The sequence below is a fragment of the Lagenorhynchus albirostris genome, chromosome 20, assembly GCF_949774975.1.
Source record: "Lagenorhynchus albirostris chromosome 20, mLagAlb1.1, whole genome shotgun sequence".
NCBI classification, from domain to species: Eukaryota; Metazoa; Chordata; class Mammalia; order Artiodactyla; family Delphinidae; genus Lagenorhynchus; species Lagenorhynchus albirostris.
The window spans coordinates 47,954,049-47,975,959 of NC_083114.1; the positions used below are offsets into that span (position 1 = coordinate 47,954,049).

At 48.7% G+C, this 21,911-nt stretch overlaps 1 protein-coding gene across 1 annotated transcript in view; it reads left to right on the forward strand.

The window, feature by feature from the left end:
* Positions 1 to 21,631, forward strand: part of CCDC57 (coiled-coil domain containing 57) — a 104,783-nt gene extending 83,152 nt beyond the window's left edge. The window contains exon 19 of the mRNA XM_060134261.1: positions 21,389 to 21,631. Coding sequence (XP_059990244.1) covers positions 21,389 to 21,591 — 203 coding nt within the window. The 3' untranslated portion in view covers positions 21,592 to 21,631. The remainder of the gene's footprint in view (positions 1 to 21,388) is intronic.
* The last annotated feature ends 280 nt before the right edge of the window (positions 21,632 to 21,911 follow it).

Sequence of the window (21,911 nt, forward strand, 5' to 3'; positions counted from 1 at the left end):
TCCCCCTTAGCACTAGCCTCCAGACCACGTGCTATTTTTCTCATTTATCTTGATTCTGTTCTGTCTGCTGGAAGAATGTAGGGGTGGGGGCATCTTCCTTGATCCTTGACCCCTGGCCAGCACAGACAGGTACACAATAGGTGCTCAATCAGGATGTGCAGGAAGATAACTGGGAAGAATGGGAGCCCAGCAAGGCCTTGGGTCCGCAGCTCAAGGATCTAGAGGCTCAGGAAGTGCATGTGATTAGAGAAACAACCAAGCATTGTCTAAAAAGTATAAGATTTGAAAGACAGACTCTTCCTGGATGGAGTATTAAATATTATAAAGACAGCTGTTTTCTCCAAATTGAAGTAACCAGTTAGTGTAACAAAATATTGACAGAGGGCTTCCCTGGTGGTGCAGTGGTTGAGAGTCCGCCTGCCGATGCAGGGGACACAGGTTTGTGCCCCGATCTGGGAAGATACCACATGCTGCGGAGCGGCTGGGCCCGTGAGCCATGGCCGCTGAGCCTGCGCGTCCGGAGCCTGTGCTCTGCAATGGGAGCGGCCACAACAGTGAGAGGCCCGCGTACCGCAAAAAATAAATAAATAAATAAATATGGACAGAGTTTCTCTTGAAGCTAAAATAAGTGGATTTTCAAGTTCTAGAGCAATAAAATGCATGGGGAAGGGGGAGTAGCAAGACCCAGCCTCATGGCTGTGTGGCAGGCACAGAGCAGAAACCCTTCCCCAGCAGAGCCTGCAAATCAGAGCCCAGACACAGCAAGGTGGGGACACAGCATGCTTCCATCCTCACAGCCCGCATCCAGACTACACACTAAAACGCAGCCCAGGCGCAGTTAAATGCCTTAAAATCAAACCTAAAAATATGCAGAATTGGAACTATTTACAAATGACTAGAAGGTTATAACCTTAGATGTGACTTAAAAATCACAGATTTCTAAGGTATTCTTTCTTAACCTCAAAAATAACCCAACTAGAAAGATATTTTGAAGCAACATGACAAAGATCAGTCATATATAAATAACTCATCCAGGTTGACCAGAGGTACAGGGGCGGAAGCACTTCAGCCAGGGCAGTACCAGAAAATATGGATGTTTGACCTGTCAGCAAAGCAGCCCTTGAAGAGCTGATCCTGGGCCTAGAGGGGGCGGCCCAGCCACTTGGCCTTCTTGGAGGGCATTTATTGGTGAATCTGCCCCAGGGGTGGTTGGGAGTCATCAGCCTCCCTAGTGTCCGTGCTGCACGTGCAGGCGGCCCAGGTTGGCAGGACATGGCGTATCCACTGGAGCAGAGGGGCTCCAGACATCGTCCAGCATGAGTGACACCTCCTTGTGGCTAAGAAATAAACTAAAACAGCGCAGAGGGTTTTCAGTGAAAGTCAGTCTTCTCCGTTTCCGCTTCCCTGCCCACCTGGCCACCTGTCCCCTGCTCTTCTCCGGACACACTCTGCACTCCATGGCTACGGAAGCATGTATTTAAATGTGTGTGCGTATCCTCTTCCTGCTGTGTAAAGTGCTGTCTGCGGTGTTTCTCCATTTTGGTTGACACAGAGCTCACAGATCTTTTCAGTAGTTCAGTGGTCCTCTGCATAAGTGCTTCCTTTCGCCTGCCTCACATTCACGGACACTCGGGTCGCTTGTAGTTTGCAGTACTTCAGCGAGTCTGCTGGTGTGGGTGGTTGCTTGTGGGAGTGTGTGGTCAGGTGAGTGTCTAGGAGTGAAATCACTGGGTCAAAGGTGTGAGTGGTCTGAGCTCTGGGAGGTGTTACCAAATCGCCCTCAAAGAGTTGGTGCAATTCATGTTCATGGCCACAGGGTGTAAAGCGTCCTTCCTCACTCCAATACTGGTGGATTTTTCTCAAGCATTTTCTTTTTTTTGCCAGTCTGATAGGTGAAAATATGGGTTTTAATTTGCAGTTTTTAAATGATGGGTCAGATTGGCCATTTTATGTGTGGTTTGTATGTCGTTCAGGTTTGTACCCCTTTTTAAGGTGACTATGAAAGGTAGCAACAGAAGAAAATGCATGTTCGCTGTGGTCTTGAAGTCAGGACACAGAGGGTAGAAAAGTGCTCTAGAAGGGGCTGTGGCCCCTGCTCTGGGAAGAGGGCTGGGCGTGGGAGGCGGGGAGGGGCTGGACATGACTTTTACAAATAAATGCAGCCTGAATGGGTTTTTTAAAAGAGAGGAGTCCAGCTAGAAGCTAGTATTTGTTGAGTGCCCACCTGTGCTAATGCCTTAGTGCCAATGCCACTCCCACAGTAAACCAATGCCATCCAACCACTGGGTCCCGTTTTCAAAACAGGACGCCTCACCGCCCAAGGCCGGAGTTCCCAAGTCCCAACCCTCATTCCACCCCCTGGAGTCCCAGAGGAAAGAGGCCTGACCTCATCCTCAGGGCAGAAGGTCAGGAGGGGCCAAGGTTGTCCCTGGGGTCACACAGATAATGGGCAGAAGCTCCTGAGGAATGCAGCACTCCTTCAGAAAGAGAGGCACCTACCTGCCCGGCCCTGCCCTGGGGGCCGGACACACCTCCCCACATTTCAGTGTTCTGAGCACGGCCCAGCACCCCTGTGGCCTGGCTGGTGCTGGGGCTGGCATGGAGCGAGGTCCCTAGGTTTCTGCTGTGGGGTCTGAGAAGGTCCTGAGCAGTCCGGCTGTGCACCCTGCTTTCTCCTGGGTGGAGACTCTTCCCCTGGGTGCTCCCCACCCACTGAGGATGAGGGAGTGAAAGGGGATAAAGTTTTTAAAGGGTACAGTGTTAGTGTTGAGGTTTTTTTCTTTAAATTTTTATTCTTCTGAAAATCATATTAGTTCCTCCTGAAATTAAAATTTTTTCCTTTAACGAGGGTTGCATAAGATTTTAAGATGGAGCATGCATGAGCCTGTTAACTGGTTGCTAATCCAAAGTTATTTTTAAGCCCTGTATAGTGAGAACATTTCTGTGCAGATCTCACTGTAGAGATGACACCTAAGTCATAGTTGCCAGGCTGTTCTGAGGATCCAGGAAGCCAACAAACAACCACCGCCTGTTCTCAGCCCAGTGCTTGCTCACATAGTGCCCGGTATCGCCATTAGCCCGGATCGCACTCTGCCCGCCACAATGGATTCCTCTCCCAGCAGCTCCTGGAGGCCAGGGCTTGACATTCAGATGAAGAGACCCAGGCCCAGAGATGCTAGGCTACTTGCCCAAGGTCACATAGCCCCCAGTTCGTGGACCAGGACCTGGCTGAGAAGGGTCCGAGACACCAGAGCCCCGGGCACCAGGCAGCAGGTGGCTGAGTGACGGCGGCAGAGCCGTGCGGGCTGCAGGGCGGTGCTCGCTGGAGGGGGTTGGTGGCCCGGCCATCTGGCCTGTCCGGCGGGGGCAGTTGGTGACTCCACTCCGTGGCTGCCCCTCCATGGCAGTGTGGCAGTGTGGCTCCAGCAGTTTTTTAAGATGATAGAAATCTTGTTTTTTATATAGAATGTGTCAGTTTTTGAATATTGGCAACTAATTTAAAAATCAAAGGAGGGCCAAATTGCAGCTCCGTCTGTGAGCTACAGACCCCTGGGAGCCAGATCCAGCCATGCCTAGTGGTACATGGTCTGTGTGGCCTCCAGCTCCAGGGGACTTGCTCCAGCAAAGCACCTTCTCAGACCGGGAATAAAATGACTGCCAGGTAAACTGAGATTCTCCTATTCTGAGAGTCACACATGATTGACTGCAGAGCAAACGTGCCAAGTCCCCCAGTCTCGTCTTCATGGTTAGTGGGCCATTCTGCAGGGTGTCACCAGCCTATGAATAGGGCTAAGTGGGCCCCCAGGACACCAGCTCACCCTGGTCTTGTGTGTTTTTGAGTGAAGACTGTTCCGGACCTTCCCTGAAGGACGCTTGGACTCAGAAACAGCATTTGGGGCCAATCTCTGAAGGCAGATCGTGATTCAGCCACGGCTCTGCCGGCCCAGCTGTGCTCTGAGGACGTAGATACGTACTCTCAACGCAGGACCTTAGAGCCACCTAGTCTGCACGCCCTCAAGACCAGGAGTATCGCCATCTGGCCTCCCCACACATGCTTTGTGTTTCTCAGTAAACCTAGGGGCTAAGCACAGGAGAGCAGATTCAGATGCCCCGGCGCTGCATTGAGTGAAAGATGGAAGGAGCAGCCGCCTGTGGTTGGACCTGTGATAAGAAAAGGTGAAATCTCACCTCAGAGAACAGTCTGTGATTCCAGGGTAAACACACCTGGAATATTACATTCTCTTCTCCCCATCTGTGGTCCTCAGACCTGTGTGCAAACCAAAGAATTCTCCTTGGGTCTGAGACTCTGTCCTAGAAGGTGGGCACCAGGCTCCTGGTGCGTCGCAGTGAGATGGCAGACCCAGCTCGGAGACTGGCGAGCCTGACCCATGGGGAGGGAGGCCAGCATGAGCCTGGGGAGGGGCTGTCCTCCACACCAGACACGTGTGAGGGTGGAACACGAGCCATCAGAAAGGCTCAGCCCACACTCTCAGCAGCCACTGTCGCAGCGGCCTCTTGGGGTGGATGGTAATGGGAACTGCCCAAGGGAGCACAGCCAGAGGCTCACTGAGCAACGTGACCAGAACTGTTCCAGGATCCGGGGGGACGAAGGGGTCCTGCCCTGTTTTGCCAGCATCACGTTTGTCCTTTTGGCTCTGCCCATTACTACTCTGAAGATGGGACTGAATGAGAGCCAGGTTCACCAGCGTGCACCCCCTGTCAGCATCCTCTGTAACTGCAGCTGAAGAAATCTAAGAACCAGTGTTCTGGTCAAAGGAGGGAGCAGTGCAGTATCTTGAATTAGGTGAGCAACTCCAGCTTCCTGCCTTTACTGATTATTATAACCTGAGACATTTTGGGAAGTACAGAGTATCCTCTAAACTTTTTGAGAAACAGATAGTCAAATAGATCTTTGTTAGCTATTTTCTTGAAGTTGTTATGATGAAACAACTTTTCCTGCCACTTAGGAAAACACTTGTGTTGAAATAACTTTTAAAACACAGTAAATACTTTAAGATAGAGCCAAATCAGCTTATACTTTAGTGATGTTTATTCTAGGGCCACAGCATGACCAGCAGTCCCTCCTGCTTCTGGCCAGGCTAAGGACTAGACATTAACATCCCTCCATAAACAAAATATATGAAACAGCTGTCTTCAGACACTGGAAAATAAATAGCACAGGAGTGTGCTTCTTGAAAGAAGGGAAACAAATGAGGCACCTTCCTGGTCCCCCTGGATTTCTGCTGCAGGCACAGGGAGGGGAACACCAGGCAGGGTTCAGTGCCTTCCTGGGTGGAGGAAACAGGAACTGCAGTTTGGGGAGGCAGAGGGGCTGGAAATTGCAGGGAAGAGTCCAGAGAAGCAGGGGGAGGGATATGCAGAAGAGACCTCCAGAAGTCTGAATAGGGATTGTCTTGAGTCCTTACTGTGTACTAGCCCATAGATGTACAGAATAAGACTGCACAAACCCAGGCAAAGGAAAGACAGCTTATAAGCACAACCATTTCCAGAGCTCTCATGGGGTGGGTAGATATTCAAGCTCCAGCCTTCATTCAGTGGATACCCAGAGAAGTTACACCTTGGTCGTAGAGCTCACTGTCTCTGAAGTGCAGGCCCATCTAGACTTACTTTAGAAAAGCTTAAAAACAATCTTTGAAATGACCAAATGAGGAACCTAACTGCCTACAAAACAAAGCCCAACACTCTAAAAAAAAAAGTCGAAATTTCAGCACAATACTTAAAATGTCCAACAGCCAGTTAAAAATTATAAGATTTTTGAAGAAACAGGAAAATGTGATCCAAAGCCAAGAGGAAAACCATTCAATAGAAAGAGGTCCAGAGATGACAGAAATGAGGAAACAAGCAAAGACGTTAAAAGGACTGTTATGACTATTTTCAGGTATTTAAAGGAAAATACGTACATAATGAGAAGAACTGAAAATATAAAAAAGAACCAAACAAAACTTCGAGATGAAAAATACAATATTTGATGAAGAAAATACATTGGATGGGATTAACAGTAGAACAGAGATGGCAGAAGAAAAAACAGGGAACTTGAAGACATAGCAATAGAATCGACCCAAAATGACACACAGAAAGAAAACATGGGGGATGGAAAACAGCCCCAGCAACCTGGTGGAAGATAGCATCCATTAGTCTTAACAGAGAGGAGAGAAAGATGGGCAGAAAAAGTGTTTGAAGAAATAATGACTTTTTTTTTCTAAATTTGACGAAAACTCTTAACTCACAGATCCGAGAAATTTGTCTACCCCAAGCATCAGGATAGACACATGGGCACAAATGCAACCCAGGGAATATCATAATCAAGTTTCTGAAAATCAGTGATAAAGTAAAATCTTAAAAGCAGTCAAAGAAAAATAAAAGACACATTATATGGAGATGAATGAAGATAAAAATTATGACAGGCTTCTCTTCAGAAACTGTACGTGCCAGAAGACAAGGGATCATTGTCTCTAAGCCAAAAGAAAAAGGAGCTGCCGAAATAGAATTCTATACCTAGCAGAAGTATCCTTCAAAAATGCAGGCAAAATAAAAACGTTCACAGACAAACAAATCAGATAGAATTAATCACCAACCGACCTATGCTACAAGAACTAGTAAAGGATGTTCTTCAGGCAAAGGAAATGACAGCAGATAAAAACTGGGGTCATCAGAAATATAGAGACAGCAGGGTGGGTTTGTGGGTAAACGACAGAGATAGCCTTGTGTTTTTCTTTGAAAGATCACTGGCTGTTTAAAGCACACATGATAGCAGTGTACGATGGGGTTTGTGATACATGTACAAGTAAAATGTATGACAAAATGGCATAAATGGTGGGAAAGGGAAAAGGAAGTACACTCCTGTAGGGCTCTCATACGTGAAGTTGTATAATATTACTTCAGCGTAGAATGTAATAAGTTAAAAATGCATAAACCATAGTGCAACCATTCAAAAACAAACAAACGAAACCCACAAAGAAGTATAGCTAATAGAGCAGTAGTGGAGATATTGATAAAATGGGATAAAAAACATAAATTCAAAAGTAGGCAGGAAGGGACTTCCCTGGTGGTGCAGTGGTTAAGAATCTGCCTTCCAATGCAGGGGACGCAGGTTCTATCCCCAGTCAGGGAACTAGATCCCACATGCATACCGCAACCAGGAGTTCGCATGCCACAAGTAAGGAGCCCACGAGCTGCAACTAAGGAGCCCACAAGCTGCAACTAAGGAGCCCATGAGTCACGGCTAAGGAGCCCGCCTGCTGCAACTAAGACCCAGAGCAACCAAAATAAATAAATTAAAAAAAAAATCTTGGGGCTTCCCCAGTGGCACAGTGGTTGAGAATCCGCCTGCCAATGCAGGGGACACAGGTTCGATCCCTGGTCCGGGAAGATCCCACATGCCGCGGAGCAACTAAGCTCGTGTGCTACAACTACTGAGCCTGTGCTCTAGAGCCTGTGAGCCACAACTACTGAGCCCACATGCCGCAACTACTGAAGCCTGCGCGCCTAGAGCCCGTGCTCCACAATGAGAGAAGCCACTGCAATGAGAAGCCTGCACACCGCAACAAAGAGTAGCCCCCACTCACCGCAACTAGAGAAAGCCCACGTGCAGCAACGAAGACCCAACACGGCCAAAAATAAATAAATAAAATTTAAAAAAAAAATCTTCACAGAAACATCCAGATTAACGTTTGACCACAGATCTGGACACTGTGGCCCAGCTAAGTTGATACATAACATTAAACATTAAAAAAAAAGAAGTCAATTAATCAGGAAGATATAACAATCCTAAGTGTGTATGCCCCTCATAAGACAGCTTTAAAACACATGAAGTGAAAACTCACAGGAATGAAAAGAGATATAGACACATCCATAATTACAAGTGGAGAGTTCAGTGCTTCTCTATCAGTAATTGATAGGGCAAGTAGACAGAAAATCATTGGGTATAGAAAAGACTTGTACCTCACTATTAACCACCATGACCTAACTGACATGTTTAGACCTCTCCGGACAATAACAGCAGAATATACAATCTTTTCAGGTACACATGGAACAGTCGACAAACTAGACCATATATTGGGCCATAAAAACCGGTCTCAGTAAATTTAAGAGGATTAGAATCATACAGAATATGTTTCCTGACCACAGAGGAATTCCACTGGAAATCAATAACAGAAAGATATCTAGAAAAAGATCCAAAAATTTTGAACATAGAACACTTCTAAATAATCCATTGATCAACAAAGAAATCACAAAGGAGTGCTTAGAAATTTATACCTTTAAATTCTTACATTAGAGAAGCACATTGGTCTGAAATCAGTGATCTCTACACCTTCACCTTAAGAAGCTAGAAAAATAAGGGACTTCCCTGGTGGTCAAGTGGTTAGGACTCCGCACTTCCACTGCAGGGGGGCATGGGTTCAATCCCTGGTTGGGGAACTAAGATCCCACACGCCATGTGGCATGGCCAAAAGAAAAAAAGAAGATAATAATGGAATAATAAGAATAACTACATGCCAATAGTTTCACAAATTAAGTTAGATAAAATTGGCAAGTTCTCTGAAAGACCCAAGTTACCAAAAACTGATTCAAGAAGAAATAGAAACGTGAATATGCGCGTATTTATTTAAGCACTTGAATGTTTAACTTAAAACCTTCCCACAAAGAAAACTCCAGGCCAGGTGGCTTCACTGGTGAAGTCTATAAAACATTTAAGAAAGAAATAATATTAATTCCACCCAAACTCATTTTCAAAAAACAAAGGATGAAAGAAGATATTCAATTCATTTTATGACACCAGCACTACCCTGACACCAAGACCAGACAAAGACATTACAGGAAGAGAAAACTCTGGGCCAATATCCTTAATGAATATAGACCAAAAAATCCTTACTAGAGTATCAAATCCAATGATACGTGAAAAGCATAGCACATCCTGACCCAGTGGGTGTTATCTCAGCAATGACAGGTCGGTATAACATTAAAACATCAATATGCTATATTAACAGATTAAAAAAGGAAAGCCATATGATATGTCTCAATAAATACAGAAAAAGTATTTAACAAAATTGAATCCACTCATGATTTTTTAAACCCTCAGCAAATTAGGAATAGAAGGGAACTTGTTCACCCTGATAAAGGGAATCTATGAAAAACCTGCAGCTAGTATTTCACTTGGTGGTGAAAGGCTGATCCCACTTTCACACTTGCATTCCACACTGTGCTGGTAGTCCTAGTCATGTAAAAAAGCAGGGAGGCTGGACATACAGAATGCAAAAGAAGAAGTAAAACTGTTTCATCCACACACTGCATTATCTAGTACATAACAATTGTAAATAACCTACCAAAAAAAAAACCTACTAGACCTAAAGAGTGACTTTAGCAAAGGCCCAGGATATGAGATCAATATACCAAATCCATTATATATCTAGCAATGAAAAACTGGAAATTGCAATAAAAATACCATTAACAGTAGCATCCAAAACCATGAAATACTTAGGGACATACTAAACCAAATACCTGTACACTGAAAAAAAAATCATTGCAGAGAAAATTAAGACCCAAATAATGGAGATATAGCATATTCATGGATCAGAAGACTCAATGTTAAGATGTCATTCCTTGCAAAATTTATCTATAGATTTAACACAATCTGAATTAAAATCCCAGCAGGCTTTTAAAATTGAAATTTAAAATTTACATGGAAATGCAAAAGATACAGAACATCCAAAGCAATCCTGAAAAAGAACAGTTGAAGTCACTTAAACTACCTGATTGTAAGACTTACTGTAAAGCTCTAGTAAACATGACAGTATGTTGTTGGCATAAGGACAAAAAATAGACACACACACACACACACACACACACACACACACACACACACACACGGTGATTGATTTTTCAATTAATGTAACTTAAGAGGAATAGATTGTTTATGCAATTAATCATGCTGGAACAACTAGATATCCATGTGGGGAAAAAACAAATCTCAACTCTTTTACCAAATACAAAAATTAAATCAAAATCTATCATAAGCCTAAATTTAAAGTTAAAACTATAAAACTTCTAGAAGAAAGCATAGGAGAAAATCTTTGTGACTTTGGGATAGGCAAAAATTTCTTAGGATTAAAAAAAAGTTCCAACCATAAATGAAAAAAATTTGCTAGATTGGACTTCATCAAAATGTTAAAGTTCTACATCTCCAATGACACTGTCAAGAAGATGAAAAGATAAGCCACAGGCTGGGAAAAAATATTTGAACACATATCAAGGACTCGTGTCCAGAACATTCAAAGAACTTTACAACTCAGTAGTAAATGAATAGCCCAATTTTTAAAATAGCCAGAATACTAGAAAAGACACTTTACAATAGAAGAGATACAAACGGCCAGCAAGCCCATGAAAGCTACTCATTGTTAGTCATCAGGGATATGCAAATTTAAACCACAGCGAGGTGCCGCTACACGTTCCTTCACTCAGGTAACCGAAAACATACAAAAACATGACAATATCAGTGGTAGCGAGGATGTGGAGGGGCTGGAACTCACACTGCCTGAGGGAACACAGGATGGTCAGCTGCTTTGGAAACTAGCTTGGCAGTTTCTTAAAACTTTCTTACTACACAACCCAGCCATTCAATTCCATGGTAACCATGGGAGAGAGATAGAAACATGCACGCACCGGAAGGCCTTAACGTGAATGTCAGACTGGGAACAACACAGATGTCCATCAACACATAAATGGAAAAGCAAATTACTATGTAGCCGTATGGTGGACTACTACTCCACAAGCAAAAGAACTACCGATACATATGACAACAGGAACTCAGAAACATTTCTTTGATCTCTGGAAGAACCAGACATCAAACAGCACCTAGTGGGGCTTCCCTGGTGGCGCAGTGGTTGAGAGTCCGCCTGACGATGCGGGGGACACGGGTTCGTGTCCTGGTCCGGGAGGATCCCACGTGCCGCGGAGCAGCTGGCCCCGTGAGCCATGGCCGCTAAGCCTGCGCGTCCGGAGCCTGTGCTCCGCAGCGGAGGGGCCACAACAGTGAGAGGCCGGAGTACCGAAAAAAAAAAAAACAGTACCTAGTGTACGCTTTTTATGTGAAATTCTAGAAATGAGCCATATAGTCAGTAATGACAGAAAGCAGATTGGTGGTTGCTTAGGGCCGGGGGTAGGGATGTTTGGAGTGATGGAAATGTTCCACATACATGGATATATACATTTTCTACAACCCATTGAAATGCACACTTAAAATGGGTACATTTTATTGTTTGTAAATTATAGCTCAATAGAAGTTATTTTTTTTAAAAAAACAACAAAGGATCTCCTGTGTTTAGCATCACCCAGACAGCAGCTAGGAGCTTCTGCTCTCTATGTTCTCCTCTCTACGTTCTGTCTCCTGCCCCATGGTCCCTTCCAGTCTCAGTTTCTAGTCTAGGAGACCTGCGTCTGTCACAGGCAAACCCAAGAAGGGCCAAAGTGAGAAAGACACCAGTGTCAACTTGCCTCACATTTGATGGCCGCTGCAGGTCCTTGCAGAATTCTTGTAATTCCTATCAATTTACTCAGGCTCTCTTAATTATCCTCCACTATGGCACTCAGGACTCCTAGGGGAGGTCATTACTGTCAACAGTGCCCTCTTAGCGGGCCCCAGGGCCTCTCGGAAGGGCCTCAAGAGCCCTGGGGGGTGGGAGGGATGAAGGAGCCTCTGGCTTCCTACCCTCATCCCAGCCAGAGCTGCCCTTCCCTGCAGGCCTGCACTCAAGATTTTGTTTAAAGAAATAGTACCTCAACTTTAAAAACCATTAGAATCAGTGTATATAACAAACCCACTTCTGGTTTCTTGATTCATACGCGGTCATTTGCTCTCTGGAGAACACTGCAGATTTCACACTCACTTTGTAAAGAGAGGGTGGCCTAGATCCTCCTTCGCTGAGGGAAGGCCCCCAGGTGCTGCAGGCAGAAGCAGCAGTGGAAATAGTGGCCACCCTCTGGCCACAGACAATGATGACAAGGCATCGGGCTGCATCCCAGTGAGACTTCATTTACAAAACAGGTGGCAGGTTGGTTTAGAGTCTTCTTGCTATTTCCAGTACTTTATCCTATTTGCCAGATGGTTACAGTTCTGTAGAGAAGTGCTCTGTAGTAAGCAGGCTGATCTGTCTACCCCCCTTGCTGAACTTCCACATTAACACTAATAGTTTGTCTTTGGTGCTTTTTTCCCTAAGTGGATGATCTTGCTGTCTTCAAATAGTGAGTGTTTCTTCCCTTCAGTACTTATAGTCCTATTTAGTTTGCTTTCCTTACAGAGCTGGTTGGGGCCCTGGAATCATATTAACAGGAGTGTCATCATGGACATCTTGTCGCATTCTCTGAGTTGAGGAGGTTGAGGCTAGTTTTCCACTAAATAAAGTGATTGCTGTGTGTTTTTAAAATATAACATCTATCAAGTTAAAATTTTTTCCTTTTTTTCTTTGGTTGCATTGGGTCTTAGTTGCAGCAGGCAGGCAGGCTCCTTAGTTGCAGCTCACCGGCTCCTTAGTTGTGGCATGTGAACTCTTAGTTGCAGCATGCATGTGGAGTCTAGTTCCTGGACCAGGGATTGGCCCCCTGCATTGGGAGTGCAGAGTCCTAACCACTACGCCACCAAGGAAATCCCTTCCCTTACATTCTTTTTTTTAAAAATAAATTTATTTATTTATTTATTTTTGGCTGAGTTGGATCTTTGTTGCTGCACGTGGGCTTTCTCTAGTTGCGGCGAGCGGGGGCTACTCTTCCTTTCAGTGTGAGGGCTTCTCATTGTGGTGGCTTCTCTTGTTGTAGAGCATGGGCTCTATGCATGTGGGCTTCAGTAGCTGTGGCTTGCAGGCTCTAGAGCGCAGACTCAGTAGTTGTGGCGCGCAGGCTCAGTAGTTGTGGCTCGCGGGCTCTAGAGTGCAGGCTCAGTAGTTGCGGTGCACGGGATTAGTTGCTCCGCCGTATGTGGGATCTTCCCGGACCAGGGCTTAGAACCCATGTCCCTTGCATTGGCAGGCGGATTCTTAACCACTGAGCCACCAGGGAAGCCCCTACATTCTTGATTTACTAAGAGTTTTCATCATAAGTAAGTGTTAAACCTCATCAGCTGTTTTTCTGCATTGATTATGATAATCATATTTTTTTTTGCTTATTGTGGTGAAATATGGTGTTAGATTTTCTGATATTGAAACAGCTTTGCATTACTGGGATAAACTATACTTGATAATGATATATTTTTAATACTTATTTGATTTGATTTGCTAATGTTTATATACAGTTTTTATAGCTACATTTATGAGTTAAACGGGCCTGTAATTTTTTCTTGGGTGGTCCTTATCTGGTTTGGGAATGTAGATTACTTATAAAATGAGCTGGGTAGCTTTCGCTCTTTTTCTACTTTTCTGAATAATTGGAATAAGATAGAAATTGACTATTCCTTGAAATTTTGGTTTCTTTGAAAATTCAGTAGAACCTCCTGTAAAGCCATCTGAACCACCAGTCTTTGGGGAGGGAAGTTTTTGATCATCATTTCAATTTCCTTAATAATTGTTGGACATTTCAAATGGTTTTGTAACTTTCCCTTTCATCTAGATTTTATTAACTTACTCGTGAATAGGTCTTTATAACATTCATTTTTACCCAGTTATTCCCCTGCCATGTTCATTTTCTCTCCCTTTTTTGGATCAGTCTTGGCAGAGGTTAATCTTATTAATCTCTGCAGATAGCAGTTTGGGTTCTGTTGATACTCTGTGCTGTTTGTTTTCTTGGAGATTCTATGTCACTGAAACTTGCCTTTAACGCTGTGACATGCTTTTTCCTGTTCCCAAGTTTGTTCTGTTCCTTACTCTCCCACTTCTCCCATTGGAGGCTAGCTCATCTCCTGGTAGTTTTAACTGTTAGTATTTCCAGATAAGTGTATTTAAAGCTGTTTCAGCTCTGTCCTACAAATTCTGAGATTCAATTCTAAATATTTTTTTAATTCACTATTTGATTTCCTGTATAACTCAAGGATCATTCAGTAATACATTAGTCAGTTTCAAGGCAGAAGAAATTTGGGGGAATTTAGATGTTGATTTCTAATTTTATTGTATTTTATTTGGAATGAATTGAGACTTGTTCTGTGACCTGATATGTGGTCTGATTCTGTGTGTGGACTGTGTTTGGCTAAAAAAAAAAAAAAAGTGTGTTATCTGCCTATTAGTTTAGACATCTCTGTGTCTAATAACTCATGGTAATTAATTCCATTGACTAAGTCTTTGCCATCTCTGTGTGGGTTTGTGATCAACAGGGGTGATTAAAACCTTCACCTACCATTTTGGATTATCTATTTTGCTCTGCAGCTCTGTCAGATGTCATTTGATATGTTTTGAAGTTGTCCCTTCACCAGAACACAGAGTTCTTCTTTGCCCTTTATGACACTTTGTGCCTAATTCTATTTTTTGTTTTGTTTTGTTTTCAATTTTTATGTTTGTTTTCTTTTGGCCTCACCACACGGCTTGGGACATCTTAGTTCCTCAACCAGGGATCAATCAAACCCAGGCCCCCAGCAGTGGAAGCACAGAGTCCTAACCACTGGACACTGGACTGCCAGGGAATTCCCTGTCTTTTGTTTTAAATGGGTCTTTTATACAACATCTTGTTGGATCTTGTTGTTTTTTTTTTTTAATATAAATTTATTTATTTTTTTATTTTTGGCTGCGTTGGGTCTTCGTTGCTGCACGAGGGCTTTCTCTAGTTGCGGTGAGCAGGGGCTACTCTTCCTTGTGGTGCGCGGGCTTCTCATTGCGGTGGCTTCTCTTGTTGCGGAGCACGGTCTCTAGGCGCACAGGCTTCAGTAGTTGTGGCACGTGGGCTCAGTAGTTATGGCTCGCAGGCTTTAGAAGACAGGCTCAGTAGTTGTGGCGCACGGGTTTGGCTGCTCCGCGGCATGTGGGATCTTCCCGGAGCAGGGATCAAGCCTGTGTCCCCTGCATTGGCAGGAGGATTCTTAAGCACTGTGCCACCAGGGAAGTCCTGTTTGTTTTTTTTAATCCAATTTGAGAATTTTTTTCTTCGTTGCTGAGCTTAACTCATTTATGTTTATTTAGTTCTTATCATTGGGCTTAATTCTACCTATTATTTACTTCCCATTTATTTACTTTGTTTCTTTTTTCTACATTCCTGCCTTTCATTGGAGAAATCAAGTTTTCTGCTGCTGCACTGTAAGTTACAGATTCTACTTTTACCCTAGGATAATTTCACTCACTCACACCCATGTTCACGCAGCCCTACTGATTTCTCACACTTGTTACCACTTTCCTGTTCCCCCGCCATAGGCACGTTCTTTACACACTCCTCTCCTCCCCATGACCGGCTGCCCCACCCCATCACAGCCACAGTGTCTGGAATTCTCATTTTGGGTCGTTGTGGGTCTGCATGGGTTTGACTTCTCTGTTTCTAACGTCTCTGGCAGCTTCTTCGGGATTTGTTTTTCTCCTTCTGTAAACACTCCTCCCAAGAGTATTCTCAATGTGGATCCTTATACTGAACCAGAATTTGTATCCCACTTGTCTGAGAACCCCTCGTGCCTGCATCCCTGTAGGGATTTAAAGTTTGTGTCTGACAGATTCTGTCCTCCATCAACATCCTGTAAGAATGCTGTTCAGTCCTCAAGTAAGCATAATAACTATGTAACTAATCCTGGGAAATGAGCGATTTGTTTTTTAACTTGGGAAAGACAGTAAAAGATTTCCTGGGCTTTGCACGTGTGGCTCTCGTGGCCAGGTTTCTTGTGATTCGAAGGTTCAGCCCTGAGTGATTTTGGCATCATTACACATGCTACTCCGTTTATATTTTAGTGTAAAATAGAGAGCCAGTTACAATCCTGAACTACAGATGTCACACACAAGTGAGCAGGAAATCTCATAGCGTAAAATTCTGTTGTTTAGCTCTCCACAGACCCTGCTACAAACGTGTGGGTTTCGGGGTTCACTCTACGACCAGGGCTGAGCCTCCCTGGTCCACGTGGGGACTGAGGGAACTCTGCAGATGGGCAGAAAAGCCCAGCCATCTACAGAAGGGGCTCCCAATTCATGGGGTGGGACGTGGGTCAGGCGTTCAGAGCTGCACGGGCACCCTCCTCCTGGCAGTGCCCTAGGGAGGCCTGACAGAGGGGCAAGAGCTGCATTCTTGCTTCCAGCCCAGCGGCTGCAGGTTGACGGTCCTGGACTTTTGCTCTCGGCCCAGCTGCACCACCTCTGTGTCAGGACGGGGGTCCCGTAGTCCCCGTGTAGGGGCCGGGTGTGAGGCAGGTGTGTGCCCAGGAAGCTTCACCTGGAGCCAGGCCTGGCACCGTGGTGGCACTCGGCAAATGCCACACTTCTGCTCACACGGTCAGTCGTTCCGGCAGCCCAGGCCCCTGGAGAGGGCTCCTGGCCTCCTTGCCAGCCTCAGGCCTCCCACTTGGGCTGAAATCAGACAGGGAGCAGCAGAGAAGCTGTGGGGAGCTACTGGACACGCAGTAGGTCTGCGCAGAGCTCACTCCCGCTGGCCACCTGCCCTGCAGGGCACGACTGTCACTGGCCTCTCCTCCTGAAGGGGGTGGGGTGTGGTGTTTGCGGGGGTGGGGACCCAAAGCAGCCCACAGGGTCCTCAGGCTCATCGCCTGGGGCCTGGTCCGGACTCACAGGGCCTGGAACAAGACAGGCAGCCAGTGTGCTTGTGGCTAATTGGTGGCCCTCCCGAGGGGGCAAGTTTCTGTGGAAGAGGAGAGCATTGCCTCACTCACAGCTGTCCCCCCTCCAAGAAGGAGCAGAGGGCAGCCCTTCGAGGCGTGTGGCCTGCCGGTCTGCACCCTGGCTGGGTGCAGAGGTGGGCAGCCCCTCCACATGAGGATCTCCAGTGGTGCTTGGGTGCCCGGCCTGGCCTACCTGGGGGCAGAGCCCCCACAGGTCCCTTTGAAAGTGTACCTTTCATGAATGTCATCTTGTTTATCAGGTTTTCAGGCTTTGATCTCTGGAAAGAAGGCAGATCAGAATCTACCCTGCCCCATGTGCCCTCCCTGCTGTCCTCACACATGCCTTACAGAGGACACAGGCTCTCTGGGTGCAGCCTGGGCACTCGGCTCCCCCCCACCCCGCCAGGCAGCCCCGCCAGCCCTCTTCCCTCCAAAGGAGGGACCCAGCCAGGCTTGGTGACCCAGCCTCTGCTTTCTGCCCCCTGACCGCAGCCCCCACTGCCCTGACCTCTGTCCTGGTGCCATTTCCTCCTTGCCCACGCCTGCACTCATGTGCCTGGCGCCTGCCCACCTGACCTGGCCTCTGCCAGCCCCTCTCCTCTGGGGAGCTGGGGCTCAGACAGGCCCCGAAAAGGGGTAGAGTCACCATGGAGGCGGTGCCAGCTCCCCTCACGTCCTCTGCCACAGAGTATTTCTGCTAAGTCCCCTGCCCAAGTCCTGGCACCCTGCGGCCCGGCAGCCCTTCCCAAAGCCCAAGATGGAAACCACACTGGGCCACACTGAGGGATGCTAGCAGACAGTCCTGGATGAGCCCAGAACCAGGGAGGAGGTACCCCCAAAATGATGGTAAGCAGGAGCAGTTAGGGGTTAGTGTCAGGCCTTAACTTCAGGAAGGGAGGGGGAGGAGTGGTGATGCTGCTCTGTTAACCAGGTTGGTCGGCGCAGCGTCCCCAGCCCAAGGCTGCGGGTGGCTACAGGACCCTGAAGGAGCTGGCGTTTCCTGCCTGCCCCTCCTCCACCCTGCTGAGTAGAGTCAGGCCTGGCAGTGTCCTCCCAGAGCCTCTGCACCAGGGACCAGCAGCAGCTCCCGGCAGGGCACCATCCACACCCATCATACACGGAAGGCTTGGGGCGCTATCCCAACAGTGGTGGGAAGCCTTGGAAGGATTTGGGGCTGGGGAGTGTAACAGAATCTAACTTTTAACCACTGATCCACAAGGAGGCCTAGGGTGAGGGTGAGGAGACCTGGGGGTGTGACTCCCCCAATTTGAGAAATGTTGAACTTTGGGGCTTAAGGGGCTCCCAGGGAAGCAAGAGAGAGGTCTCGACAGAAACGAGGGGCCGCCGGCACACAGAGGTGGTCACCCAGAGAGGAGAGGGAAGGACTGGCTCGGGCAGCTGAGGCTGAAGTGAGCCTGAGGAGGCCTCGTCCCCTGTGGCCGAGGCCACAACTGGTACCTGCGTCGAGAGCAGCCACCCAGCTCCAGTGAAGGCTCTGGAGAGCCGCGGCAGACACGGCGCCATACCCCCTTTCTCAGGAGTGCAGCTGAGTCCCCAGCCCTTCCAACTGCCCTTCCAGGCCTGGCAGGCGTGCTCAGGGTCGCCCTGAAAGCAGGCAGCCTAGAAGCCAACTCAGAAGGGAGCTGACCAGCAGCTCCGAGCCTCCAGAGAGCTGTGCTCAAAGAGCCAGCCCTAGGAGGCCCTGAGACAGGAGACTAGCCCACTTCCCCCGGGGCGCTGGTCCACAAGAACTTCCAGGCTCAAGGTCATTACAGGCGCCAGGAAGGTTGTGGGGAAGGCCACCCACCGTAAGTGCAGGCCCACACCCCCCTTGGCACTGTCAGCCCCTGCAGGGCCCCCCGTCCTGCTCCCGGGTTCATACTGGGAGGTCTTTGGCATCTCACTGAACCTTACTGAGAGCTGGAGCTGGACCAGCAGCCCATGAGAGGCAAGTGCTGTGCCCCCAGATTTCCCTGAAGCCTGATCAGAACCAGTGCAGAAAGACAGCAGAGCAGGTCAGGCAAGGGAGAGCAGGCAGAGAGCACGGTGGGAGCCTCGCTTCCACACACCAGCTCCTGGTCCGAGTGAGGGCGCAGAGTAACCAAGCGGAGACCACGGCTCGGGCACAGGGAGTGTCCTGAGGAGAGCAGGCCTGAGGTGTCCAGCTTCGTGCCTGAGCCAGGACTGCCCTGCCCTGGGAGCCTGTCCTGGAGGAGCCAGTCACCCCCTCAGGGTGACACTGCAAGGCCGCCTGTGCCATCCTCCCAGCCTCGGCTCAGAGGCCCTGCCCGCAGGCAGACAGGTGGGTCTGCCTGGCCTGTGCTCCCAGCACACAGTGGAACCACCTGCCTGGCATCCGGCTGAACGGGCAGACAGCTCCTGACAGCTGGGCACAGGGAGCTTGGCCTCCCAAGCAAAGGTCTTGGGGCCTGGGCTGGCCCTTCTCCCTCCACCTCACTTTCTCCAGGAGCCTCCAGGTGGAGACTCTGGGATAGACTCAGGTCATGCCCACAGAACCCCTGAAGGGCTGCTCCCTCGAGTTATAGGGAAGGACCCCCAGCATCACAGTGGTCAGGGTCCTGACCCTGCCTCTCCCCAGTGGCCGCTGCATTCCAGAAGGAAACCAAGTGAGCAGCATGGAGCTGACTAGAGATCCCTGTATAAGTACTTGTAAAGGCATCTGGGGTGGGAGTGTCTCTGTGTAGAGAGGAGGAGTTCGTCTGGGGTTTAAGAACCACAGACACGGGCGCTTTCCCAGAGAAGGAGAGGCAGCCATGGCCAGTGGAAGCAGAAGGGAGCCTGGGGACGTCCAGGGACGCACTTCCTCACCCCACTCCAGGACCCGGCGCATGGAGGCACTGGGCAGGAGGAGAGCAGAACCTGGCCCAGCTTTGGGGCTGAGGGCTCTGGGGAGGCCACTGGGTGTGACCCCTGGAGGCTCCGGGAAAGGAGGAATGGTTCCAGATATCTCCAGAGGCCAGAGGAGCAGAAAGAGCACAAGATGAGAGAGGGGGTCAGGGCCTGGGTGCCCGTGGCAGACCCCGAGCTCATGGTGCTGGAGTCACTGGAAGAAGCCCAGCACGCAGCCCTGTGTGTGTGCTTTCAAAGCCCAGGCCTTTCCCATCTCCCAGCTCCACACCAGCACTGTTCTTTTCCTCCAGAGGCTGTGCAGCTGGCCTGTCCTCGGCCTCAAGTCTTGCCCAGGTTGGTTCCTGTCGTCCACCTGTACAGCACGCGGCCATGCGCTGGGCAGGCCTTCCAGACCTCTCCCCACAGCGTCCCACCACCAGACCCAGGGGGGTGGGCTCGGTGACACTGGGTAGACGGTGTGCGTCACTGCAGTGTGTGTCACACGTGTGAGATGCCAGTGCCAGTTGGCCAGGCCCCACCTGTCTTTACACCCTGGGGCAGCATTGTCTTTTATTTTACTTATTTTTTGGCCTCACCATGTGGTATGTGGGATCTTAGTTCCCAACAGGGATAGCACCTGTGCCCCCTGCAGTGGAAGCATGGAGTCTTAACCACTGGACTGCCAGGGAAGTCCCAGCATTGTCTTTTTGTGCAGACCCTCCTGGAGCTCCAGACCCCGGTCCTGCCTGCTGGGCCAGCCCAGGAAGGAGAGCCGCCCCTGAGCTTGCATCTCACAATTGCTTTTTATTTATTTTTATTTTTTATACAGTTTTTAAAGGGTTACACTCCATTTACAGTTATTACAAAATATTGTCTCTATTCCCCATGTTGTACAGTACATTCTTGTACATCTTCTTGGTACTTCTAAAAAAGAAATACAGGGCTTCCCTGGTGGCGCAGTGGTTGAGAGTCCGCCTGCCGATGCAGGGGACATGGGTTCGTGCCCCAGTCTGGGAAGATCCCACATGCCACGGAGCGGCTGGGCCCGTGAGCCATGGCCACTAAGCCTGCGCGTCCGGAGCCTGTGGTCCTCAATGGGAGAGGCCACAACGGTGAGAGGCCCGCGTACCGCAAAAAAAAAAAAAAAGAAATACATTCTTAGTTCTAAAAACTAGGAAAATAGAGAAGAGCTCAAAGAACTTTTTAAAAAATCACCTATGGTGCCCTAGTGCAAAGACAGTCGTTGTCAATATTTTGGAAGTGCTGCCCTGGAGCATTGACCCATACCTGTGACACGTGGTGCAGCTCCCGGTCCTTGGTCTGTGCCTGGCCACGCGTGTTGGGGCTGCTGCGCGGTTGGAGATGCCCGGCAAGCATGGCCAGAGGGCAGGGGGTGGTTGACAGCCTGGGAAATGCCTGGGAAGTGTCGTGAGTCAACCATTAACCCTGGTACCTCCCTGGGACCTATTGCGAAATATGCACGACAGGGATGTCGTTTTCAGGGCCAAATGTCCTGAGTACCCAGTGGAGGAGCAGGCCCAGGCCCTGCAGAGCATCTGGAGAGCACGTGCCCACACAGACCTTCTTTGCGGGGACACCAGGGCCAGAAACCCCAGGAACAGCTGTTGCCCCGGCATGGGCTCCTGCAAGGAACCAGGGCAGGCATGGGGTCTCTGGTTCCTGCTGGCGAGCAGCTCGGCCACTCGCACTCAGTGAACCCAGCTCTCTGTACACACCGCATCCTGCCCCTTCCTGCCCCATGATGACGCACCCTCCTTTCTCTTTTCTCTTCACTGCTAGAGCACCCAGCACCTCCAGCAGCCTACAGCCTCCAACACCCCGAGGGGAGCTCCCTGGCGCCTTGGGCGGCCTTTGCCGTCGAAGGGATGAAGATGGAAGCCCAAGCAAGGGGCAAGCCTGCCAGACACCCCAGGGCTCATCCTGCAAAACCTAAAGGCTGCCAGCGGCCCCCCAAGATTCGTAACTACAACTCCAAGGACTGACCTCCTCGAACCGCCCCTCCCCACCCCTCCTCCTCCCTCCCCCGCCCCTCCCCCTTCTTCTCATCCCTTCCTCCCTCCCCCCTCCCCATCCCTCTCTCCCCACCCCTCCCCCTTCTTCTCATCCCCCTCCTTCCTCCTCCTTCCCCTTCCCCCTTCCCCTTTTCCCCCTCCTCCTCCCTTCCAATCCATCTTGGTCTCTTCCCCCTCCTCCTCCTTGGTGGCTTTATCTCCATATCAGGGGTGTGTGTGTGTGTGTGTGTGTGTGTGTGTGTGTGTGTGTGTGCGTGCGCGCGCACATGGGTGGGCACAGTGAACTGAAG